The 27,935-nt window shown below is 34.7% G+C and overlaps 2 protein-coding genes across 7 annotated transcripts in view; both read left to right on the top strand.

Moving 5' to 3' along the window:
• LOC121431626 (prolyl 4-hydroxylase subunit alpha-1-like) overlaps positions 1-17,300 on the top strand; it is a 45,470-nt gene extending 28,170 nt beyond the window's left edge. For 4 of the 6 annotated variants that reach the window (XM_041629217.1, XM_041629218.1, XM_041629214.1 and 1 more), the window contains exons 10-13: positions 10,810-10,875; positions 13,592-13,660; positions 15,321-15,417; positions 17,228-17,300. In XM_041629217.1, coding sequence (XP_041485151.1) covers positions 10,810-10,875; positions 13,592-13,660; positions 15,321-15,417; positions 17,228-17,298 — 303 coding nt within the window. In that variant the 3' untranslated portion in view covers positions 17,299-17,300. Of the gene's footprint in view, positions 1-838; positions 896-10,809; positions 10,876-11,015; positions 11,082-13,591; positions 13,661-15,320; positions 15,418-17,227 lie in introns of all 6 variants that reach the window. The other 2 variants (XM_041629212.1, XM_041629213.1) reach the window with 2 other exon arrangements.
• A 9,244-nt stretch (positions 17,301-26,544) lies between these two features.
• On the top strand, positions 26,545-27,448 carry LOC121431836 (storkhead-box protein 1-like). The gene has a single exon (XM_041629595.1). It carries the CDS (start codon positions 26,807-26,809, stop codon positions 27,227-27,229), a length of 423 nt encoding a protein of 140 aa, XP_041485529.1. The 5' UTR covers positions 26,545-26,806; the 3' UTR covers positions 27,230-27,448.
• Positions 27,449-27,935: the final 487 nt, after the last annotated feature.

Genomic DNA, 27,935 nt, shown 5'->3' with positions numbered 1-27,935 from the left:
TACAGAAATGTTAGCATTATTGTGTGTGCTTTTAAGTATTATTTCAAAGGAAAATATTGAATATATGTTGTAATTTGTGAATATGTGTCAGTTATAGGAGTCATCAAAATAATGAACATTTAATTTGTGTAATGGAAATGCAACAAATGGGAGATTTTATGGTTTAAGTCTTTAAAAGGAACAATGTGATAAAGCTTTCCCTTCATTTAGTTAAGTGGATTCCCCCCCACCCCCCCCCATTTTCCCTTAATTTGATTTTAGAGGGGGTGGGGATTGGTATTTCTTTCTTTCCTTCTTTTTTTTCAATATAAAATGTTCTTGACCTACTCTTACAACAGATGCGTTCATTTGTTGATTTATCGTATCCTTAAAAACCAAACCTTAAAATTCAGAATAGATTTGACTTTTTTTTCAAATTGTTAGGATAATGGGTCAGGTCAAGGTACTACTATGTGCTGATAAAAATCAAATGGAATGTGGAATTTGACCAAGAAAAAATGTTCAAGACTGTCATAATTTAGCTTATATCTTGTATAATCTCTTGCTGCATTATTTTGAATTGAATCTCCCCCATGTACAATTTCTACAGCATATTGCCTGTTTTCTAGCTCCTACATATACAACCAACCTCACGTTGAAATACAAAACTGTAATAAAGGTATAAAAGCAGAAAAAAAAAAAATTGGAGACTGGTTTCATGTTTGATACTGGATTCCTTTTTAACTCATGAATGCAATCACATATTTTACATCAGTTTATCGTCCAGATTCCTGGACTTAGTATCTGCCGACATTGCATTGAAGTGATGTCATAACCATTTTTATACCAATCACCACAGGTTGCCGATGCTTATGAAGGGGGTATTGGTAATAGGATAGCCACAATGTTGTTCTATGTGAGTAGTGATGAAAAAAAAAGAACTGGGCCAGTTTTCACTTCGATACTAAGCAAGAATTTTAGTATTTCACTCAGTATTCTGTTGAATTAAAATGTTGAACTATTTTTGCTATTTTTCCTTTTTGGGATTCTTAATAAGCCTTTACCTGGCTTAAGTCTGGCTTGCAAACATTCTACAAACGTATATATGCAGAGTCTTACCTCCTGCCCACAGGTGGATATTTACTCTGTGCATTATGTGGCTCAGTCAGTATTTTGCTTAAATTTGGCTTGATGAAGTAATATACTTTGATGTGATCTGAATACGAGTATACACTTTTGCTTAGCCAAATAAAATGCTAAGTAAAGTACTTAACTCATCAATACTGTAGGCCTACTTTCAATTGAATACTGGCCCAGTTCATTAACTTTATAACAGAACATTGTGTGGCCATCCGTGATGTATTTTTTGACAAGCCAACTGCAGATTTTCGATGTAATTATTTATTTTTTGGATAGTGATTTTTCTCATTCTCACTTTGACAGGTATGCAAAGCAATATTTCTAGTTTAATATTATTTGATATACTGCACCTTGCAAGAAATCTACAGCAACATAACTTCTATTTTTGTTTTATTCTAAGGATAAATAAAAAAAAAATTTTAATATAAATATGATATTTCATTGTTATAATGTCAATACCTCTATAATATAGGTTTTCCTGTCCAATTTCATCAGGGTTGCATTTAAATTAATGAAAGGACTTTCAAATTCGAAATATTTTGTCAACCCTCTGCACACATGGTTCATTTTCATTTATTCATCATTTAATTCCGTTCTATATCATTCCTTTGAATTTGGTAGAAATTCAATTTAGGGAGAAATTCGCTCAAATTAATGGCCAAAAGTTGTCATTTAATTTCGCAACGACGAATTGATCGCTTAATTTCACCCAAAAACCATTTTCAATTTCATTAATCGGCACACATATTTGCACAATAAACGTCCAAATTCAGATAACATGTTTCTGTGTTCATTTTTCTTTTATAACGTTATACAATTTTTTTTCTCCAAACTTTTTTTTCTCCTTTCTGATCTTTCAGTTTTAGAATAATTTTATTCCATTATGTTTGATAAAGAGGCAATTCATGTAACACTTATAGGATATGGTTGTGAACGGTTATTCTTTTAGTGATTAATGAGTGGGTGCAGGGGCGGATCAAGGATTTCCAAAAAAAAAAGGGGGGGGGGCATTTTCCCTAGGAATTTGACAAGCAAAACAGAAGGTTTTTAACCAAAGAATAAGGGACGGTCCACGATTTTTTTTTAAATTGTGGCTCTCAAAGGGGGGGGGGGGCACGGACACGAGCTGGGTGTGCCCCCCTGGATCCACCAGTGAGTGGGTGGATGACCTCTGCCAATGGTAGGTATTTTTTCATCATCTTGTTCTTTTTTTTATTTCATATTATTGTAAATTATATACTTGTGGGGAAGGGATGGTATTGACCACGATCTATAGTTATGAAAGTGGAAAACGAGTTGTTGTTCCGATGATGGTTTTTCAGATGGATGATACATTTCAGTATAATGGTAAACATCCAATTAAGAAGTAAAACCCATTTCCATAATCATTCAAATGAAGTAAAAAAAAAACGAAAAACACTGTGCATATCCTATAAGTGATCGCATATTAATGATTTTGAATTCCTAAACCTTCGCAAGGAGGGTACCGTTGCGAATTTGAAAACACCTCTTCGGCTATTTGAATTTGATCGATCTTTATACTTGTTTAAATGAAATAACCACGAAATCGCGTGCCAATATGATTAAATTAAATAAAGTATTTGGGTATTTAAATGTTGATCTCATAGGTCATTCGAATTAGTTGCAAATTGAACTATTACATCATTAAATCGGTTGAAATTTTGACGAAATTGGACGGGAAAACCTATATTTAATCGGTTAAACAAGGCAAGACTACCAGGAGCATTTCACTTTTTGGTAAATGTAATTGATTTATTATTTTAAAGTAAGTGTAATGTAGATTATAGATAAGATAAATAATTCAAAAGGGCCCACTGTATTTTAAGATAAATTTCAGAGGTTTTGGGGAACAATTCAAAAAGAGTTATTACAGGATCCAATAAAAGGATTCTAGGAGAAATTGTGGAAAAGCCGAGAAATTTGCAAAATGATCATGGGATTTGAGTCAGATGTCTAAGTATTTGTCTAGTGGAAGCGTTGTGGTGTAGCAGTTTTGACTCTCACCTTGTAATCAGAGGGTGACTGGTCGTGTGTTCGAATCCCACTATGGCTTGTGTCCTTTGGCAAGGCGTTAATCCACACTTTGCCACTCTCCACCCAGGTGTTAAATGGGTCCCCGGTAAGATGTGAAAGCGTATATGTAGTATGCCTAGCAATTGAGTCTTGGAACTCATGTTGGAATGCTCCCCAGGGAGTGGAGAAGGTGCAAACATTGTATGCGGGCATGCAAGGATCCAATGACCGTGGTAATAATATGTCTGTAAAGCGCTTAGAGACGTTGTTCCGATGTATTAAGCACTATATAAATGCGGAATATAATTATTTTTTTTCAAGCAATAACCATTATACTGTTCCAAATGTACGCAACCACTCATTTAATCTTTTGCGTCACTCGTGGAAACCTCTCAACTAGCATTGAAGATATGTATGATTGTAATTAACCTGTTGACCACTGCATTCTGTGGTTTCCATGTAGGCTTTGTACAGGTATCACCTAATTCCAGTTTGCAATGGGTTAATATATGTCCTAATAATAGGTGATTTTTTTTTTACCTGATTACTAAGAAAACATGAATGCTTGTAAGCAAGCAACCAGAGGACCAACGGTTTAAGGTCCTCTCCGAAGGACTTGGTACTGAACATTAATGCCTTACCAAAGGGCACTAGCGCACCAAGTGGGAATCGAACCCGGGTCACCGGAATACGAATCCCTGCTCTACCGACGGAGTATACCTTTTAGCACTCTTGAAAAGGACTATTGGTAATCATTTGTGATTGATTGGTGGCTCTGAAATTAACTTGTTTAATTGACGATTTGACTGCAGTTCTGTGCTCTGGTCATCATCTGTACCATATTGATGTGATTGGCCTTTATATTCTGTCAAAACACCATTATTCAAATCTCTTTTACAACCATTTCATCAGATTTCAAGTCGAGTTTCATGCAAGTTTTATCAATGATGTGAGCTATATTATGATGAAGTCTCATATATGCTCTTGCATTTGTTCTGCCATTCCTTATTTAATGTAGCTTTTAGCTGGCAACAGACAAAGGTCATTAGACATTTGAGTGAAACTTGAACAAAGTGGCCTATTTGTAAAAATGACAATAAATCAAGGTTGGTATAAGACTAACGGATTATTGGACCAAACTTCAATTAGACTCCAATAGAAGAGCTACCAGTTAATAGGATTTTATCCTATTTATTAGGATTTTACAGGAAAAGTGACACTAAATAGGATTTTTCCCCTAGAAAACTAGACTTTTGAAAATTGTAAGATTGATGTTTTTGTTGGTTTGTTTTTTCTTCAAAATTTTAAAAGAAAAATAGGATTTTAGGCTTGAAAATAGGTTAAAAAGAAGTACAGCATATAAGTACTGCCATGTTTAATCCCAAAACCTAAAACCCCAAAGCCTAAATAATACCACCACTTTCGTCAGCCCCATACAACACTTCCTAGTGGAGGGCTTCAGGGAAAACTACTACAAGGTACAAGAGAGATTAGAGTAAATGGATGATAGGTAAACCTCGCTTTTATGGAGTTATTAACCTAATCATCAAGTGTTGGGGGGGGGAGCTAGGATTTACCAGTGGCTGGGGGGTATGACACTTAAAAAAAAAAAAGAAGAAGAAAACTATGAATTCTTGGACCGAAAGAATTTTCTCAGTGAAAACTTCTCAACTCAACACCACTACTCACCCTCATCTATGGCTGAGACCATTTGTAAGGACACATTCACATATGACACACTGTGTCCTGCAATAGATCAACTGCAAGACATCTCCTAACCATTATTCCATATGGTCAGTAGCGGACCGTGACCCGGAGGAGACAAAGCATTGGGGGGGGGGCACTGCATTGTTTGTGAACAATGCCGTGCCCCCACCCAATGCTTTGTCTCCTCGGGGTCACGGTCCGCCACTGCATATGGTGTAAACCAGGATGTAATTATTGCAGTGCTGGAGTTGTAGGTACAGTGAGATGTTTCAGCCCATATTGGAATGTACCTTACATTGGCACAGAAGTGGTCTCATTGCCATGATTATCTACTCTAATGGGGTATTGCAAAAACTTTCATGTTTAATTGCAAATCATGCATAAGTGCTATTAAAATCAAGCTTAATTTTTTTAAATTTGGGTTGTAATTGAACACAAAGCAACTGCAAAATCTGCTTTGAGTCACATTGTTTGTGCTGGATTGTGTGATTTATGCTTGATTTGGAATTGAACATAAGTTTCTTGCATCGCCCCATTATTTAAGACAACCTTCTCCATCTTACATTTTTTTTATATTGTCATCCATCGTCCATCATCTTGCCATCATTTTTCATTTTATACTTTGCATTTTATCAATCATTTAATCTGCCTAATCCTATTAAATCCTTGAAGCTAGATCCTGTAACTAATTTGATTGATATGTTTCGTTTAGGCAGGTATCCCTCCATTATTTTGTTTGTGTCTGTGAGTTTTTGTTGTCGTTGCTCTGTTTCATACATGCTTTTTCGTAGTCAAACAGATTTTTAAAGGAGCGATTTTCCGACTCTTCTGTCTTATCATTTTCATATATCAGGTGGGTGTTTCATGAAGCTATTTGTAGGTTATAGATTATAGATTTCACAATTATCAGACATGTTTTTACGATGAATTTGATACAGTATAGTAACAGTAGAATCTCATCTCTAATTTGAGATCAACAACGTAACAAATCATTTACCCATGGCAGATTACAAACAATAAATATTGAGGCCTATCAGAAACTCATGTGTGAATCTGAATCCACTCTTATTTCAGGGATCAGTGAGAGAAACTTAACAAAAGAATACAAAAGAAATGCTTATGAGCCAATCGTAAAATAATTACGGTTGTCGTATCACAAGCCATCTTGTCCAATTTTTTCTGCGCAACCTGATTTTAACATTAAAACTTCTAACTCCTCTTGCTCATTAATGCATGAAGTGTTCATCACATATTAGGTATCAAAATGTAGAGGAATAATTAAATTGTGTGATGAAAATGAAATATCATAATTAATTGTCCTTTGAAGAAAAAGATGTGGGAATCCCAGTTTCCTTTTTTTCTGGTACGCACTGTATAATATCCTTGTGTAGCAACTTACAGAGTATCGCAAGAAATAATTTGCAATCAATTGCAACTATTCTCTTCCAATTTTACAATTAAAAGATCAATTATAGCTGTAGTAAATGAGATTACACACCTTGATGCATGAAGCAGTTCAACAATCAATCATAAATTTACAATTTATTACAAGTCTTATGATTGACTTAGGGACCAAAAATAGGACTTGCAATTGATCGCAAGTTTCTTGCAAAGCCCCATTAGTGTGTTAAGTGAAGTCATGCATAACTTTATGAACAGTTTTGTGAAACATTCACTTGAAAAGATCTTTTCTTATCTAAATAATTTCTTTTATTTCCTAATCTTTTGTTGCTAAAATAGGGGGAGAAGTATGCTGATGTAGAAAAACAATGTGTTCAGATCTACTGAAGATCCATCTAGAGCCTGATAAAATCATAATACTTGAATTTTCAAACAATTACCAAGGATATTGACAGCTTTTCCAGTTTGTTTCTATTATTCATTGTTTTAAAGGAAACCAAAACCTAAGAAGAGAAACAATCTTATTGGAAAGAGTAAAATGAGAGGAACAATTTTAAAAAAGTTTCATCAAAATCGGTTATGAAATAAGCAAGTTATGGATGATTAAAAAGTCTCGTCGTACTTTCTCTGTGGCAAACGTGCTTCAAAATAGCTGATTTTGTGGACAACTCTCCATTTGTTCTGTACACAAATTTTCAGATTTTCCTCATTATCTTTCAAATTGTTTCTTGCTTCCTTCTGAGCACAACATATGTCATGGGAAAATATAATCCACACCATATATGTCAAGGTCAGGAGGTGATAATATGAATATGTAAAATAAAGGGGAAAATCTGAAAATATATGTACAAAACAAATGGAGAGTTGTCCACAAAATCAGCCATTTTGAAGCACATTTGCCAATTTGAGGATCCACATAGAAAGTACAAGACTTTTTAATCGTCTATAACTTGCTTATTTCATAACCGATTTTGATGAAACTTTTTTTGAATGGTTCCTCTCAATTTACTCTTTCCAATAAGATTGCTTCTCTTCTTGGGTTTTGGTTTCCTTTAATTCATTTTATTTATTTGTTTGTTTATTTATTTATTTTTCATTTATTTATTTACTTTTTTCTTCATATATTGTCTCACCTGCGAAGCAGAGTGAGACTATAGGCGCCGCTTTTCCGACGACGGCGGCGGCGTCAACATCAAATCTTAACCTGAGGTTAAGTTTTTGAAATGACGTCATAACTTAGAAAGTATATGGACCTAGTTAATGAAACTTGGCCATAAGGTTAATCAAGTATTACTGAACATCCTATTAGAGTTTCATGTCACATGACCAAGGTCAAAGGTCATTTAGGGTCAATGAACTTAGACCATGTTGGAGGGATCAACATCGAAATCTTAACCTGAGGTTAAGTTTTTGAAATGTCATCATAACTTAGAAAATATATGGACCTAGTTCATGAAACTTGGACATAAGGTTAATCAAGTATCACTGAACATCCTGCACGAGTTTCACGTCACATGACCAAGGTCAAAGGTCATTTAGGGTCAATGAACTTTGGCCGAATTGCCGATATCTGTTGAATTCCCATCATAACTTTGAAAGTTTATGGATCTGATTCATGAAACTTGGACATAATAGTAATCAAGCATCACTGAACATTTTGTGCAAGTTTCAGGTCTCATGATTAAGGTCAAAGGTCATTTAGGGTCAATGAACTTTGGCCGAATTGGGGGTATCTGTTGAATTTCCATCATAACTTTGAAAGTTTATTGGTCTAGTTCATTAAACTTGGATATTATAGTAATCAAGTATCTCTGAACATCCTGTGCGCATTTCAGGTCACATGACCAAGGTCAAAGGTCAATGAACTTTGGCCGAACTGGGTGTATCTGTTGAATTACCATCATAACTTTGAAAGTTTATGGATCTGATTCATGAAACTTGTACATAAGAGTAATCAAGTATCACTGAACATCCTGTGCGAGTTTCAGGTCACATGATCAAGGTCACAGGTCATGTAAGGTCAATGAACTTTGGCCATGTTGGGGTTTTTTGTTGAATAACCATCATATCTCTGTAAGTTTATTGGTCTAGTTCATAAAAAGTGGACATAAGAGTAACCATGTATCACTGAACATCTTGTGCGAGTTAGAGTAGTATTCAAAGTCAGCACTGCTGCTATATTGAACCGCGTGGTGCAGGTGAGATGGCCAGAGGCATTCCACTTGTTTATCTCTTAGATCTATCTATACAGTACGTCCCAGAAAAAATGAAACCGAGATTTAGCGATCATTTATCATTACTTAATCATAAATAAAATAGACAAATGACCTGCCAATTTAAAGCTTAGAATCTCTTTCATCTGATATTACTTAGATTATTTCTCATTCACGCATGAGTGAGCATATACAATTTGAAGAAAGGATATAAAAAACTCATTTGTCGGGGAGTATCTGGGTTTCAAAAAGAAAACCACATTTTTGAAAAGTTCAATATCTCCTCTTTAATTTGATACCTAAATGACAGAAAATGGTAAAGAAATAACAAAGTTCTGGTCATTTGAAATAAGGCTTGAATATCAATAATTTCATAAAATGAAGAGGTTCTCCAGGCTGGCTTTCAAACTCACTCGACGCTCCGTTTTGTTGACGATCAGCCATGCATTAAATTTTTTTTTAACCATGCGAAAGCTTCTGTGGGAAACCGGTGAAAACATGTTCATCTCATGAAATTATGGAAATACAAGCCTTATTTCAAATGACCAGAACTTTTTTATTTCAGATGAAAGAGGAGATTCTAAGCTTTAAATTGGTAGGTCATTTGTCTATTCTATTTATGATTAAGTTATGATAAATGATCGCTAAATCTCGGTTTCAATTATTCCGGGACGCACTGTATATCTGTCTGTCTGTCTATCTATATTCTATCTATCTATCTATTTATCTATCTATTTATGGATTCATTGGTTTATTAATATATTTATTATTTATGTATTTACTTTTTTATAAAACTTCCTAAAATATTGATTGCTTTGCAATCTTGTTTCTATTATTCATTTATTTATTTATTTATCAATTCATTTATTCATTTTTTATATATTCAGTTATTTATTTACATCCTTATTTGATTTTAAGTGCCTTTATGAATTTGGATGATTAAATAATCAAAGAAAAACACTGACCCCAATGAATTGCCCTATTTGGATGGTAATGGAATGAGCAATATTATGTTTTTCTCTTTTACTTGTCAAATTTTGATAATTTTTAATGCCTTAATCAGTCATTAAATCATTAGTATCAACAAAAATGTTAAAAGTTGCTGGAGAGTTACAGGATTTGTCCATATTAAGTTCTTTATTTACACGTTATAGAAAAGAGTAAAATGGTGTGAATAATTTTCACTCATTTTTTCTATACACTCTGTTTGGAAAGAGCTTCTTAATCCGTCCAAAAAAAAATTAAAAGTGATGTGTTTGTATTTTGTCTGTGGTAACTGTTTTTTGTCACTATCCACTTATATTCCTCTCATCTGTAACATCATACCCTATCTGTGTATAATATTTGTCCCTATCCACTGATATTCCTATTCATCTGTTATAACCTTTCCTTAATGTTTGTATAATATTTGTCCCTATCCACTGATACTTTCTTTTCATCTGTTACACCTTCATCTAAATGTATATAATATTTGTCACTATTCCCTTTTGCTCTCTTTCCATCTAGTACTATTCACTAATCTGTGTTCAACATTTTCACTATCCACTGAAATTCTCATACCATCTGTAACATCTTCTTTAATCTGTGAATAATATTTTACGCTATCCACAGATATTCTCTTTCCATCTGTTAAGCCAGGGTTACACCAAAACCAAATTTTCCTAAATATAAAATTCTGACTGATTCTGCCCAAATACGGCCTGATTGGGATGGTTTAGGTGGATATGTAACTTACTCATCTCTGATTCGGGGAGCTCCCGAAAATATTTGCAATCAATTGCAAGTTTTGGATGCAAATTTACAAGTTGTGGATCTATTTTACTAAAACAAATCTTTTATTCTTCTCAATGCAAGTAGCAGACTGTATGGTAAAGAGAATAATCTGTGTTAGGATGATGAAATTTATGTGCTTCTCAAGTCCTGCATGGTCATTCACTCAAGTCCCCAAGCTTTTGCATGACATCATTACACTTGTCACATATTTCAGTTCTATTCATTCATTGCAACCTGCAGTTCCCATGTGTCATGTCTGCAAGAACAAACTGGTTTGAACTGGTTTTACCTGGCACTGTGCAATCCAATAAATGTCCATGACATCTTGTGTCCTCTCACAGATGTAAATAATTGTTAATTTTTAAAAAGTTTAATGATGTATATAATCCTTGCCTGTTATGCAATATTCACTTTCGATGTCCAGCATAATCTATTCGCAAAATACCCACCTCTAGTAGACCTGACTAAACTCGTAACCCCCCCCCCCCCAAGGATGCTTTCATTTTATATAACCCCCCCTTCTCTCTCCCCTACAATGCTTGCCTTTGTCCCATACATGTAGGCTGATGAGACCAAGGCATTTAAGTCATTAGGAACTGGGAATAGAATTGCGACCGCTCTGTTCTACGTGAGTATAATATTCAATGTTTGGTCCACGTGGTTGCAATTACCTTTAAGTGTGCTTAAGTCCTTTATATGCCAAGGTTGTTTTCATTTCATGTTACCCCTGCCATTCTCTCTCCTACGATGCTTGACAACGTCCCATAGGCAGATGAAAAGAGTGCATTTGAGTCGTTAGGAACTGGGAATAGAATCGCTACTGCTCTTTTCTACGTAAGTATGATATTCTGTCAGGATATGGGGGTATACTCCCTATAGACTTCATGGACCTTATCTAACTTGTCGTAAATAGGATCAAATACTGAAACTATTTACTTTCAAATGGAATTTAGAAGTGTAGACCAAGAAAATCTATGATTTATGAATTCATAAATCTAGGATTTATATCTCACATTGTATTTGCCCATCAAAAGAATGATGATGATGGTAAGATAAGCACAAGGAGGATTACTTAAAACCTTGGAGTGCAATGCTGTCAACTTTGGCTAAAGGAAGCAAGTGACACATCGTTCAAATTTGAGTTATTGTTGTTTCTGAGACGCCGTTTGTATGTTGCACGTTCAGGCAAAATTTGGGAAATAAATCATTGTTCTATAGAAAGATATTGAAGAAATTATGCTGGTAAATTGCATTGACACCTATGTAACAAAGGATACTTGTGTAACTTGCTTCCTTTTGCCAAAGTACAGCAGAATGAATCTTCATGAAATTGTTGAGATAATGTGTGTAAATGGAGGACTGGGGCCATGAATATCAGGCCACTGATTCACGAAGCTTGTCAACAATGGCAGGTCATTGTCTTAACAGTTCCCAGGGCCAAGCAGCCAAGCCCTTAGTTATAACTTGCAGAATTGCTTTCCTTGAAAATACCATTGACCTCACACAACCTGTGAAGTGCTAAGGAAAGATTCCTTCTGAAAATACCCTACTCTAAAACAAAGGCAGCTCTTGGAGACTGCATTTAGCTACGCAGGTTCGAAACTATGGAGCCAACTTCCCCTTAGAATCAGAATGGCCCAATCTGTACCTGCTTTCAAAATATTATTGAAGACACATCTGGGTAGGGAAACATTTAAGTTAAGAGGGATTCCATAAAATGATCAACCTTTTGTACGTCCGACCCCCATTTTTCTCAAGTCCAACTTTACTTCAAAACTGACAAAGTCATGGTCCTGTGAGAACATTACAGACTGTCCAAAGAACCAGAAATCAGAGACAGAAAATTTAATGAAGGTATCACACATAGGGGGTCGGAAGTACATATTTTATGGAATTTCCCTTAAGATCATCATTTTTAATGAGCAGTATAAGCAAACAGTAGAGTATATATCTACATGTATATAGTGGCTATGCTATACAAATTTATGATATTATTATCTTAGTGATACCAATGCTTGTCTGTCAAAAACCACAGATTTCACTGAAATAAAATGGACTGTAATGCCCTGTTTACATTTGGTCAACAGGGTTCATAAGGTGATGGATGGCGTTTGTGCGATTTTTATTCAAATTCATGTTCACTGTAGGATCTATAAATTTTTTAAGTGCTTAATATGAAAGAGATTCAAAGTCATAGCCCTTTAATAAACAATAGAAACATTGTACAATCAGTGTAATGTTATTGTACAGATCTGCGCAGGGGCATTGTACAATATCTGTACAACCTCTGACGGCTTCTGTATGGCTTTGTCTACGATCCTCAACATACAATGGATGTAAATAATGTCATTACAAAAATTGCATCCTATACGATGACACCAAATAATGTGGACTAAGCCATCACTACTTGACATACCATTGTTTGGTTTGGAGTCGGTTTTATTGGTGTGACCGAAGTGGAGGAGAACATGGTCACGTTAGGAATTGGAGGAAAACAAGGTACACTCATCAAGCTGTTGGATATTTTTCTTGCAAGGTGAAAGGTTTTTTTCTCTGCTACCTGTCATAGAGAGAAAGAGGAAAAACAGTATTTCGTAGAGTAAAATGAATATATCATGGATGGCTATGCTTGCATATCTTACCTCAAATATGTTATATTTTGTTTATTTTGATGCATTGGTATGTTGTAGGGCAATTCCATGAATATCTATACAGAGTAGGTCTGACCCTGTGTATTGGAGACCTTCCTGAAGTAATTGTCTCTGTTTTTTTAGTTCATATAAAAGATGTTATGCTTACAATTTATTGTGGCTCAAGGAGTTCTTGAACTACAGTGAGAATGGAAAAAAATGGGGTTTGGATGTACAAAGAGTTGATAATTTTATGGAATTGCCCTGTAGTATTGATGTCCCTTTTTTGCATTCATTTGTTTTTGTGCCATAAATTTTAACTTTTCCATGGTGGTTTATGAAGTAATGATTTTTGTAGGAAGTTCACTTTTTTTTTACTTTTGCAGAATAAAAATGTGATTATTTTTATTGAGGTATATCATTAACTACAGAGTTAACTATGAAATTCTAATATAATATAATCACACTACATGTTTTATTAACCCCTTTATTCAATTCAGGGGAAATATATAATTCAGATTAAAATATTTCAGAAGATTGTTAATTTCAAGACATTTTTCCATGAAAATTGTAAGGACAACATGTAGAAAGTTTGTCATCTTTATGTTATACAAATAAGTCTTTTTATAAGTTAACTTCAAGATTTTATAACTGAAAATGAATAGAAGCTTCCATTCAAGATAACTAATTTGAATATTCATTTTTGGCTTTTAGATGAGTGATGTAGAAGCTGGAGGAGCCACAGTTTTCACAAAAGTTGGAGCAAGAGTTCTTCCAACAAAGGTTTGCCTTCTATGACTTTTCATCTTAATCTTGATACAGTTTCTACCTCTTGCATTTTACCATTGGTATACAGTATTAACTACCAGGGATTTCAAATAAATCCTGAGCAGTGCTGATCAGTGACCTGGGCTGGTATTCAATTCAGTATTTAAGTCAGAATTTTAAGTATTTTACTCATTATTTCGGCTAAGTAAATTACTTGCCATCTTTGGTATTCAATTGCGTATTTTTGGCCAAGTATTTTGCTTAAATCCCGGAGGAGGGGGCAGTCAAATGTATTGCTGTACACCTGCATGACCAAATTATTTCCAAATACCCCCTAAACAAGTCTTTTTGCGGGCTTTATTTACACAATTTGGCCCCTAAACAAGTTGTCGCAAGAACATGACCTCGGGGGAAAAGGCTTGCGGAAAAAACATAGGGAGACCGGGGTTAGTTGGAACATGGGGTAAGTTGAAACATTGTAATTTTCTTTAACGCCTGTAAAATAAATTTGTGCAATACTGCCCTCAATTTATTGCAATGATAATTCAACACTGTTGTATTATTAATAGCAATGAATAGAGGGCAGTATTGCATAAATTTATTTTACAGGCTTCAAAGAAAATTTCAATGTTTCAACTTACCGGTACTCCATTTTCCAACTAACCCCGGTCTCCCCTACCCGAAACACCGTCGCTAGTCTTAAAAAAAAAAGCTTTGAAAAAAAAATATACCCTAAATATGTTTGACCCCTCGATTGACCATTGACCAGTCTTTCAAAACCACCCTTTTTCTTGAAAATCAATGTTTTTGATACCCTTTATGAGTGCACACGTGGCCTGTGTCCAAAACTGAAAAAACGCCCATTTAAACATGTTTTGGGGTCACACATGTGTACAGCAGTATATTTGACTGGTTCCCCCCCCCCCCCCCCCCCCCCGGCTTTAATCTATGTTAGTCACCAACCAGGCTTAAGTCTGGCTTGCGTGCAGTTTACAAACATGATACGAGCAGTTATACATGAGTCTTAATTATTATGATGCAACTGAAATCATCTCGTCTATTATTCAAAGCACTGTTGCCATAGCTACTATTAAAGGGTTATGTAATAAGTGTGTAATGCTATTGATGGTAACAAGCAGCTTCATCGTTACAGAGATACAGTACTTACTCCAATGTAAGACAAATGACGACCATGAAAGATAATGATGCCTTGTTTGTAAAGTTGTAGTTCATTGATTGTAAATCTACATGATTTGCAGTAGAGGGATAAAAAGTACATTCAAAATACAATGAAATAGCAAGATCAATTTACATTCAAAATGAGAAATGTCTTACAAGTGCAATTTATATTGAAATAAACTAAATAAATTTTCAGTAACTAGATTCATATGAAAAGATAAATATGAAATAAAAGGTCAAAAACAATTTCAAAGACGAATGGTATTAATGAGGTTGTAGAGTACCAATAAATCAAGCTCGCTCTTAAAAAATAAAAAATAAAATGATAAAATAAACAATTAATTAGATAGATAGATAGGTAGATATGTATTTGATGTTGTATACATTTTGACAAATTAGCAAGTTATTCCCCCCCCCCCCCCCCCTCATAATCATGTACTCATAATTCAGCTTTTGTTAACTATCTTCTACATAATTCCTGTTAGTTATATTTTAGGGTAGTGCAGTGTTTTGGTATAACCTCTTTAAGAATGGACAGGGTAACTATGATACAAGACATGCAGCATGCCCAGTACTAGCTGGATCAAAGTGGGGTAAGTCAGAATACTTTTTATTTCAAAGCCAAGTCCACTCAGCCCGGTTAAAAGTGGAATTGAATAGGAGAAAAATTGAAGAAGCATAACACTGAATATTGATGTCTGGTTTTCTATGAAATTTTTAGCATTATGCATGCTTTTATATTTCTCCATTTTATTTATGTTCACTTTTTAGGGTGTTAGGGTAGGCTTGCCTTTAACATGGTTTTGCCCTGTGACAAAAATAATGCATTTTAATACAAAAAATTATTGTGGTATAAACTTTATCGTACAGCCTATGTCCAAACCTGCTGCACATAAGATTTTTCTGTAGCAGTCTTTGAAAAATGTGGACCAAATTGCTATGTGGTAACGCAGAAATTTATCCTCTGGAATATTTCCATTGGGGATTGATTTGCTTTCATTTAGATTTGGAGGACAACTTTCAACAATCTTTTCTGCTTGTATTGACATGATAGATTTTTATTAATTGTGTTGTTCTTTTGATGTTATTTTTTTGCTCTTTTCTTGCACTTTAAAAGTGAACTTTTAATAAACCATCCCCTTAATTTCAATTTGAATTATCATCTCTCACATGATCTTTCAAAAACTTTAGAGGGATGTTCTGGGCTGAAAATATATATATCTTAATAAAAAGAGTAAAATTCACAGAGCCAAAATGCTGAAAATTTCATCAAAATCAGATAACAAATGGTGAAGTTATTGAATTTCAAATTTAGCAATATAACAGTGATATGCACATCGTCATATAAACCCCTCAAAAAAAGTTTTGCAACTCAGTTTTGGGGGATGATATCTTTTTGGTTAATGAAGTATAAAAGATGAAACTGGTATCATTGGAAAGCTGAATTATTCTTCTTTACAATGACATGCCATTTGCTGTGATTATGTAATCATGAAATATGCAATCACCCTGAACATCGAGAAAAGTCAGAATTGAAATGTTGCAAAATGCATTGATTTATAACAAGAGCCTCCATTTCTATAGAATTTCTACCATGCAGGCGACAGTGAATGCACTCGGTCCATCCTCGAAACAATTGGAAATTCGCTATTGCAAACGACGCATTTTGCAACATTTCATGTCTAACATTGCTGCGTATTATCATGTCTGTGTATTTCATGATAACACTAGCATTACAAATGACACATGATTGTAAAGAAGAATAATCATGCTTCCTAAAGATATCACTTTTACACATGATGATGGCACATTAAGAAATTTATTAGCACTCAAACTTGCAGTTTGAGTTGCAGAACTCAAACATGACATGGCAACGAATTTTGCAACATTTCATTTTTTACATTGCTGCATATTTATCATGTCTGTGTATTTCATGATAACACTAGCATTACAAATGACACATGATCGTAAAGAGGAATAATCATACTTTCCAATGATACAACTTTTACATATGATGATGGCACACTAAGAAATTTATTAGCTCTCAAACTTGAGTTGCGGAACTTTTTTTTAAGGGGTTTATATTAGTTGGGCTGATGATGTCACATCTCCACCTTCCCTTTTATGTTATTACATGAAATCTTTTTTTTTCATTATTTCTCACATGTGTGAATGAAATGTCTCACTTATAATGAAATAAGTTGCAGCAATTAATATCTAATGCACATAATCAGTTTTCAATCCAATGTTCTTAGTTTTTGAAGGAAAAATTTGAATAAACCTATTGTTAAGGATACACTTTTTAAATGGCTCTTAATGTTAAAGCCCCAACTTCAGATCAAAATTTATATTAAACCAAAAGTTCAGATAACTCATATTTTCTTTTTCCTTCATTTCTTCCAGTCGCGAACATCTGGATACACGAGATGGGACAGGAGTTCAGACGAAAGTGTGGATTAAGCGCCAGCGAATAGCACAAAAGACAAAGGGGGACATTTTCTCTGCCATAAATATTAGATATTAGCCAACAAGCTTGCTTTTCCTTTTCACCCATTTTATTTTGTACCTTAACCCTATCTAGGCCGGGGGGGGGCCTCGGAGGCCCCCCCTCAACGAATTGCGCGATATTTTTGCCGTGCGAAATTTTTTGACCGCGCCGCTCGCTGAGTTTTTACTTTCAAGTCTTGCGCAACTTTTGAGACCAATTTCGCGTCACCCGGGTACGTGGTTCTGGAATTACGCAACATTATGTAAGTGCATGTCAGACCGAAAATTGCTCAAAAACGTGATTTCGTGTACAAAGTCAATACAAATCGTGTTTTCAACCAAACTTCATAAATGTATGATTATTTTTAGTTTTGCTAGTCTAAATTTATTCATGTTATGATTTTTATGATCACAGAAGAGTCCCCAACAAATTTCATTGAAAAAACAATGAAAAACAAAAGGTCAAAAAAACAAAGAAATACATAAGAAATTGCAAAAAACAATATAATACATAAGAAAATGATTTGATATCACAATTTTTTTCATGTATTCTTGCTAAGAACACCACAAAGAGTTTCTATACCAAAAATTAGTACATTTGGAGCTTTATTTAGGGAGTTAGAGGAAAAAGTATGATTTCGCATACTAATTAGGCATAAATTAGCATAATCACTTAATAGCGATTCGCATGAAATAAATTACTATACAATCTTGTAGATTATGTCCCAGACAACCCGCGTGCCAATTTTTGGCGCGATCGCGCGGTCGACGGCCGAGATCTTAGGGGGGGGCCTGGGAGGCCCCCCCCCCGGCCATAGGAACTCCCAAAATACCCCAGCCTAGATAGGGTTGAATTATCTCATCCCCAGTTTTACAGTCTGTATTAGTGGTATTCTGCTAGCCATGGCTTAGTTAAACCTGGGTTAACTTACACCACACATTTATGGAGTGCCACTTGTCTACTCATTCACCAGTTCAAATTTATTCTTATTCTGCTGCAAAAAGTTGTAAAAAAAAGTAATTGACTCATATAAATGGAAAGAATAAGGGAAAAAATATCAGGAATGTTGATATATTAGGTGATATATTATAACTTCCACAAATATGGAAGAAATGAAGTATGAAGCACAGCACTCCATATAAGTGCAGTTAAACCTTGGTTTAATTTTGAGAATACCACCCTATGTGTTTAGGTCATTTTCTACCAGTTTTATGGTCATTTTATAGAATTCGAACTGCCTAAATTTCTGAGGCTTGAGTTTATGTATTGAGACATGTTATCACTATGCAATTCTTTGAACATCCTTCCCTTAGAAACAGTATTTTTGTAGTTTTATACACATTTTATACCTGCCAATTTTCAACCATGCAGTTGTATTTTCTACCAAAAATTAAAATTAATTTCTTGATGGTATCTAAGAATGAACTCTGAAAATCATGTTACCGCACAAAAAAAAATTATGATGCAAGGTTGCAAAAATGAGAGAATCATGAATAACAAACTGCATTCATTGATATTGTGATAAAGTGAGAATTGGCTGTATTCTCAAAAGATACCTTAAACATCTCACCTAGTTTAAAGGACAAGTCCACCCCAACATAAAGTTGATTTGAATAAGAAGAGAAAAATCCAAAAAGCATAACACTGAAAATATCATCAAAAATCGGATGTAAAATAAGAAAGTTATGACATTTTAAAGTTTCGCTTAATTTCACAAAACAGTTCTATTCACATCCTGGTCGGTATGCAAATGAGGAGACTGATGACATCATCCTCTCACTATATATTTTGTATTTTATTATATGAAATATTCTAATTTTCTCCTTATTGTCAAGTGAAACAATGATTAATTCCTCCCTGAACATGTGTAGATAGCATTGTTTTATACTATATGGTTCAGTCAAGTTGGTACTTATTGCCAAATCTGTAAAAAATTATATAATTCAAACAATAAAAAATAAAAGAAATGGTGAGTTATAGACATCGACTGACTGACCTAACTGTGCATATCACAGATTTGTGAAAAATAAGCAAAACTTAAAAATTCCATAACTTTCTTATTTTACATCCAATATTGATGAAATTTTCAGCGCTTTACTTGTTTGATTTTTCTCTATTCATTCAAATCAACATATTTCTGGGGTGGACTTGACCTTTAAAATAAACTGCTACATATCCTGACTTGGGTCGCACTGCTGTTCAGGAAATCATTGAGACATTCCCTTCCAAATGGAAGGGACTAAGATGGTTACGCACTGTTATATCTGGTTTATTTAGGCTGGGGCTAGTAAAGTCACAGTTTATACATACATCCCAGTTGTGGTAACAGTCCCAAAAATGAGCTGGAACAGAATCAAATGAAATTATCACCTTTAAAGTGTTTGCATGTATAAATGATAATTATAAACACGTTCCTGTGAAATTATTGCTTATTACAACTATATTGATTTAACTTAAACCTTGGCAGGCATTGAGAATATTGGCCATTATATTTAGGTTCACTGACCTGATATCACATCATGACCTTCAATTATCTGTATTGTCGTTTATATCTAAATTTTGGTTTGAAAAATATCTTGGTACTGGAGACTTCAGGTGTGCTTTAAAAAATAATAATTTAACAATGGCTGCTTACAAACTATCTCTATTTATACACGTTGAAAGAGTATAGTTGACTTTATTGCTTCAATATAACTTAAAATCGCCTTTTTTCTTGTCAGTCGATAGTTGGACTCATATAACATATTTTGTTTTTCTTGTGTTAAAGCAGAGCTGCCAATTATTAGTATTTTATCCTATTTAGTAGGATTTTTAAGGGGAAAATGACAGTAAATGAGGTTTTCCCTCTAAAAATATGATTTTTTAAATGTAAGAATTGGGATTTTTAAGGGGAAAGCAACAATAAATAGGGTTTTCCCCATAAAAATTCGATTTTTGAAACGTAAGAATTTTTTGTATGTTTTTTAAAATTTTCAAGAAAAAAAGAAATTTAGGCTTGAAAATAGGATAGGAAGAAATAAAGATTATGATTGTTTTCACCATTAAGGTTGGCAGTTCTGCAAAAGAAATCCTAATCTTGGAACTCCGATATTTTTCACATAAGAGCATAAATTTGCAAAAGTAGGAATGATTTAACTTAGTTGCTAGATATAATGCGCAGGATAATCAATTTTTTCATGCAATACATAAAGTACCTAGGGTCCCGTAACAAGGTTTGCGACCAATCAGAAAGTGACAAGGACAATCAATTTCTCTGATGCGTGCTCTGTTGTGAACAGAAACTAACCTGCATTGATCAATAAGAATAGCTCTCATAACCTTGTAATTTAATTGCAAGCCTTTGTGTTGGACACAGTTGTATCTTTCCAGTGGTGCTTCTCAAATTACACCTCAAAAATGGACAATCATGTGAGCAACTTAATTTTTAGATCATGTTGTGGAGGATTGGGCTTTGTGTATAGGTGAGAAAAAAAATTGAGAGGTAATTATATACACATTGAAATATGAAATTTTTGTTATTTTCATTCTTGAAAATAGACCATTGATTAGAGGAATTACACATTGTACTCAAAGGTATGAATATGTATCAAGGTTCTGTGAATCTGGCATATTTAGCACAGCGATAGGTATGGATATATTATTCAAAGATTTGTTCTGAATAGATGTTTGGTACCCACGAAATCTTTGAAATACAGGTGATTAGAGACATGTTATAAAAATTACGATAAGATAATTCCCCAAAACAATAAGACAATCATTGAAATAGTAAATATATTATTGGTACCGCAACCCAATGTAGTTTTGTTATCCTTTTGCTGCAAAGTTCTATGCCGTTAAAATTGAAGAGTCCAGAATGATATAAATGTGTGAAATTTTTTAGTACTTGAAAACAGGATCTAAATGTATAAAGATATTGCTTACATGTTATAACGGCTTTCTAGGTAGAAGAAATAGCTCTGCCTGATATCAAGTTTGGTGTTAATATTGGTGTTGGTTTTGGTGTCCGTATTAGAAGTAAGTGAGTGAATTCCCTGCCAAACCTAGTTGCAAACACCAATAGTAGATTTACAATGCATGTACAATTACATTATTGAAAACTGAACACCGAGTTACACCAGTTCCATTTTCAAGTTCAGTGTCATGACTAGTGTTAAATCACAACAACACCTAATTTTGACACCAAATTTGAAATAATCCATTATATGACCTGTATATGTATGTAACTGCCTATTAATAATCAGTGAAATATTGCTTGAATTTCAAACAATCATGTACAGTAATTCTATATGATAATGCAGATTTTTTGTCATCTTCTTTTGAATGTGTCCCCCCTAAAATGTATTTGTAATGATGTTGATTATATTTGCTACCAAAAAAAAGAGGAAATGAATTAATGAATAAACTTGAGTTGAATATGTAAGATAATTCATGTTGGTGTCCATTTTCTGTTGTTCTCCTTGGCACTTTCCTATGTCAAATCTTTCAAGGAAATGTCCATTCCCAACAACAAGTTGATTGGAGTAAAAAGATGAAAATTCAACAAGCTCAACCCTTAAAATTTAAGCAAAATCGGATGTAAGCAAGTAAATTGCAGGGGCCGCGGAACCGGGGGGGGGGGGGGGGGGGCTTCAGCCCCCCACTTTTTTCCAAAACCGTGTACAGAAACGTAAAAATTGCCATATGATTGTGATTTTTAGCATGGTCAGCCCCCCCCCACTTTGAAAACCATTCCGCGGCCCCTGAATTGGGCCTAATTTCACAAAACATCCCAGTTGGTCACCCACTCACCATTTCTTTTTGTGTTTTGTTGTATGAAATATTCAGTTTTTCTGCTTGTTGTGTGAAACAGTTATTATTCCTCCCTGAACATGTGAAATTACTATCAATTTAACCTTTTATGGTTCTGTCAAGTTAGTCCTTGTCAAATCTGTAAAAATTGATATATGGTATACATATAGTTAAAAAAACATCAGAAATATTAACGGACATCATCGATTCTCTCATTTGCATGTCACTGAGTATGCATATAACTGTTTTGTGAAAAATATGCGAAACTTTAAAATGTCATAACTTTCCTATTATACATCCGATCATGGACCTACTACAACGCATGATCCAATCTTGATAGAATTTTCAGCGTCATTGCTTGTTTGATTTTCCTCTATTGATTCAAATCAATGTTTTCTGGGGTATGCTTTTAAGGACTACAAAAATCTTCTTCTTGTAAGAGAAATTAAACTTGGGATGTCTCTTGCAGAATTGTATGAAAATTGCTTCACCTTGAGTGAATATTTGACTAGCAGCTGGTCAACATTTACCTGTCTTTTCAGTTCTAACTTGACAAATGAATATTGAGTTGATTTGGTAGTGTGAAATTGTAGATAAACTGAACAATGAAATGGAAAAGTGGTGATAAATGTGTTTTGTGATAGTTTTTCTGATTTCTTATCAGTTTCAATTGAAAAAATAATTAAAAATATAGTTAAATCAATGTAAACACACAAATCAGATTAAAGATAAGGAATACACAAACTTGAATAATACAGACGAGAGTCATCGTAATGGTGATAAAATGATTAGTACTTTTCTTACTACTGCTGGTGATGAAGATAGTGATGATGATGATGATGATGATATTGACAATGATAATTATAATGATGGTGGAGATAATTATATTGATAATGATGACATGGTGGTGATGATCACTATGATGATGATAATGAAGATGGTAGTGATGATGGTGATGAAGATTATGATGATGATGATGATGATGATGATGAAGGAGATGATGGAGATGATGGTGATGGTGGTGATGAAGATGATGATGATGATGATGATGATGATGATGATGGACATGATTTTGGAGGCAATGGTGCTGAAAATTTGGGTCTTGTTCACATTATTTTCTTAAATAATGGTAGTGATGACAGAATTAGGATAAGAGGAATGAAGATCAAAAAGGGGAAACGGATTGTTGGAAAAATATTTTTTAGGTATCAATGTATTAGTAAATTTTCTTAAATCCATGAAATACACAGTTTCACCTTTCTTTTTACAATTTAATTATTAAAAAATCCCCCACCCCCCAAAATAATGATAATAACATACTTGCAGAGAACATTTCGAAGCTTTATTGAAGAGACCATGTCAAAGATGATGTAAAAAAAAAGGAAGAGAATTCCACCCGAAACACATTCAGGCCTACTACAATTAGTCTTTTACATCAGTATGACGAGTGTAACATTTGGGAATCACATGAAATGTTAAACTTTCATCATTATCGTTTGATAACCATTATCCTTTTAACATAAACACGCTGAAGCTCGCTAACACAAAAGCAAGATAATTTGGTGGTTTCTAAAAATTTTGCTACGACCTTGTGAAGTTGCAAGGAATTATTTTCTCAAAAGTGGGACGTCACAGAAGCCTTTTCCATCATGATGATAATGTTTCAGGGATGGCTTCAGCAACACTATGTTTAGATCACTGACGTAAAGATTTTAGGCTAGGGGAATTGGAGGCATTTACCCCCCCCCCAAAAAAAAAGTAATAATGATAATAGATGAAAAAAAATTGTTTCATGAAAAATCAACAGAATGACAGAAAGAGGGGAAATAAAGAAAGGGGGCGAAATTATGTAACCTTTTAAAATCAGTCACAATCTATCACAAAATTTGATTTTCATGTTAAAAATGTCAACATTTCCGCTTGTTCGTTTTCTTTTCTCACAAAGTTGTCAGAAATTGTTTATCCATTTTTGCAAGATATTGACCCTCAAAACTTGGGCGGCGGAACGTATTTTCGTTGGGGGGAAGCAAAAAAGGGCACTTATATGGCAAAATTGGCATTTTCGTGCAAACGGATTTTTTCACCATGAGATTATCATCTGCGTGAAGTAGTTGTAGTAATTAAGTTGAGCAAAGCCTGTTTAGATGATTACTGATTGATAAGATATGTATTTAGGCTTTATTTTTTCCGCGAGAGAGCGTTTTGAGCGAGCGGTTTTGAAAAATTGTTAATCTGAAGTTGTAAAACACGCTCTTTAGTAAATTATGGCGCTAATTGCTGTTTTAAGGGCATGTTGCTAGAGCGACTTGCGATCTCAAAGTTTTTGACATTTCATGTAATAAGACATGAAAATTAAACATTCCGAGCAGGGTTTTTTGGTAATTATGAAAAAGATGTGTATCTAACTCTTAAAAATTAACGCCGACCCGAAGCGAGAGCTAAAATTTTTCATATATACACTGACCAGAAAAGGATCCTGTTATAAAGACTGCATTTACGGACTCATAAATACATATTTCACCAATCGAAAAATGCGAGCACGATGCGCGAGATGAAAATTTGTGATATTCCAACCTTAAAACTGGACATTCTACGCATTTTTTTTGTAGCCATGAACAGAATGAGTACCTTACTAAACAATACTTGATGCGAGCGCGAGCTATTTTTTGGTTACAATTTTCTGACATAAAATATATTGTGTTTTACTTCCAAAAGGATATTTCATTATGAAAAAGGGCACATCTCACTAAAAATGTTTAAAAAATCAAAAATATTTTTAAAAAGAGCACATTTTCCTACGGGGAATTTTTTTATTTTCATTTATTATTATTATTTTTTTTTTTTGGGGGGGGGGCAAGTGCTCCCCCCGGTCACACCGCCCCTGCCTCAAAAAAGTTTTGGCTCGTTACAACACTGGTATTGATATTTTGGAATAAGATAGTAAAATGTGCAACGCTTTCCGTGTAACAACAAAATAATGAACCGATGTAAAAATGTCAGCAAAATAATTGGGGAGAAAAAGAGATTCCAGAAAGTGTGAAATCTCTCTCAGAATAAAAAGGTATTCTCACAATTGACAGGTTTCTCCTTTGATTATACCATTCCTAGATCTTTGAGGTTGTCTTTCTTTCTTTCCTTTTATATCTACTTCCTAACTCTCTTTTTCTCTCTCTCGCTCTTTCTTATGTTCTCTTTCACCAAGAGGCTTAATTTTAATTGCTTTCATCGGACTATGTTCAGAATGTTCTTCACTCTAATCAATATGGCTTCGGTAGGTGAAAAGGGGCATTTATGAATGTGGCAGAAAGAAAGAAAAAAATGAATGTACTTGTAGACCTATAGCACCCCTCAGCACACTGTGAACAGCATACAAAATAATTATTTGATACTATACAAGCAAAATTATTACGCTCGGTCTAAAACTTTTTTTACCAAAAATATCGTCCATCTAAATATTCATAATTAATATTGAGTGATAATGGGAGAAGAACTCACACTGTCGACGGATCGCGTTGGAGGATTGGTCGATGGAAAAAAAATATGGAGATATTTCTTTTAATATGCCTAAATGATTTTCCCCAGCCTTTGCCCCCAAAGAAATGTACATGAAGGTTCTTATATTTGTGTTTTACAGTGAAAAACCTTATGAAAATACCGATCTGGCCTTTATAAGATAATATAAAGTAGGGAATCAAAAAATACTATGAAGTACTATAGAAAAGCCAAAGTTAACTCCGATTTGTGTTTTTCTTACGCTAACACGAAACCCAAGTTTAAGCCACATTTTGGATCCTGTTGGGGGTTAATCCTGTCAAGTATATTTTCAAGAGAGAATGGGAAACCAGTGAAGCTAGACAAGAGATAGCATTATAGGGATTAATTGAGTGATTATCAGGGGAAAGAGAGAAAGGGATTCAATCCAGACATCCGCCTAGGTGTGAATGAGGTATCGGACTATCATATCCGGGATTAACACGAATATTCAATCATTAAATTATAAATCAATTTTCAGTTTGATATTTATTTTTAACAATTTATTGAAAGCAGAATCACAAGGGAAATATTTTTCAAAAACACAGTTTCTTATACTTTCTTTCTTTCTTTCTTTCTTTCTTTCTCTCTCTCTCTCCCTCTCTCTTTCTTTCTTTCTTTCTCTTTAGTTTATGCCTATTTTGTTATCATTGTATATTCAGTTCCTCTTCTCATGTCTTCTTCCCCTCCTCCTGTTCTACTTCTCATTCTTCTTCTTCTCGGCTTCTTCTCCCCCTTTTTTAAGGGGGGTACTCTGTATCTTTTTGTGGTTTCTTCCTCAGCGATGCTGACAGAGAGAGCGATGAAACCCTTTTTATTTAATTTTCTTCTATTCTTTTGTTATTCTCCCGATAAATTATCCTGCACGAAACTCCAGAGGGATACATCGAGGTCCACGCAAGAGCGCATCACTCCAGCTAGCGAAAGACGTTCGAATATTCGAACGTGTACGCTGGGCCGAGGATCGGAACGTCGCGTCGGGTACGATGCAGGTGACGGTGATCCATGCGAGAATGGATTCAGATGGTCCATACATGGATAGTTGACTCGCAGCGGAAGGACCCTACCAACTGGTCGAGGGATGTTTTTTTCGAGCTGAACTTCCAAATATCCCATTCCCTTCTTAATTAATTGGATAATTACTTGGAGGTCGCTTACAAGATCAATCAGACAAAATGTCGCAGAAAACACCAACAAGGGATCGGAAATCCGTGAGCAAAAACGTAACCCTCGTTCCGGACTCAGTCGCCATAATCTTCTCGCCCATCCCGCCCAAACCCTCGGCGGGCGGAGAGACCGATGCCTCGGCGGCTACCAGCTCGCATCACCGGCACACGGCTAGGAATGGAAAGGAACTTTTCAAGGAGTTACAACGGGAAAATAAGCACAGTGTTTGGAATAAAGCGTTGGCGGAAAGCATTCGAGGACTAAGCCTTGTTGGAACCCTCGAGCCTTGGACCATTCTTGTGAGAGGAGATGAAGAGCAGTTGGACTGCCTCCGCTCTGCTTACTCCAGAAGAGTGCTGAAACCTCCAAGGAATTTCACCATCTCAAATCTAGGTAAGGTCGTTTATCCCAAATTAGACGTTTCCAAGTAGACCATTATTGTCGGTAAGATAGAAATGTAAGCAGATGGGAAGCATTGTGCATGTCAAAAGTTTGGTAATAAACAATTGCAAAGTGGTGTGACTAAAATTATAAAATTAAAAGCAATTAGCAGAGATCCCAAGTTTAAAGACCAGTTATGCGTGAGATTTTCTGTGAATCTGAGTGAGATCACAGACATTGTGTAAAATGTATATGGGGATAGGCTGTGATAGTTGTGTGAGACCGAGATTTGAGGGGATGAACAAGAGTCCAAAATGTTTGAGTCTCACGCATAATGTGTGAGACTTGGTAGCTCTGAATTAGTATTAAGAGGGAAGTGAGAAGTGAGGGGATGCGGAGAGGGAATTAAGAGACTGTGTGAGATGAGATGGGGGGGGGGGGGAATATGTAGGTGAAATTTATGACTTGCAAAAAACAAACTTAGATGATTCTTAATCTTTGTAACATGACAAATGGATATATACCATTCGTATAGATTTGATTCATTAGATCATGCTTATGTATTTCTTTGAAAATAATGGCAAACACAGTCTTGTGCTGAAAGTTTATCCAAACTCAGTTTTTAATGTTTATCTCTCCAAATTAAAGGCAAGAAAAAAAAGGTATTATACTTTGCAAGGATGTGAATTGAATATCTGATTTTCTGTTGATTTGAAACATGTCTCGTGGAATAACCTTGTGTGACCCACTATCTGT

This window comes from Lytechinus variegatus, chromosome 18, assembly GCF_018143015.1.
Source record: "Lytechinus variegatus isolate NC3 chromosome 18, Lvar_3.0, whole genome shotgun sequence".
In the NCBI taxonomy this organism is placed as follows: Eukaryota; Metazoa; Echinodermata; class Echinoidea; order Temnopleuroida; family Toxopneustidae; genus Lytechinus; species Lytechinus variegatus.
The sequence above is the reverse complement of the archived record's forward strand: the minus strand, read 5'-3'. Positions and strand labels throughout refer to the sequence as shown.

Bases quoted from the DNA above. Each gene is read 5' to 3' on its own strand.
- LOC121431836 (XM_041629595.1), top strand. From the start codon at position 26,807: ATGTCGCAGAAAACACCAACAAGGGATCGGAAATCCGTGAGCAAAAAC.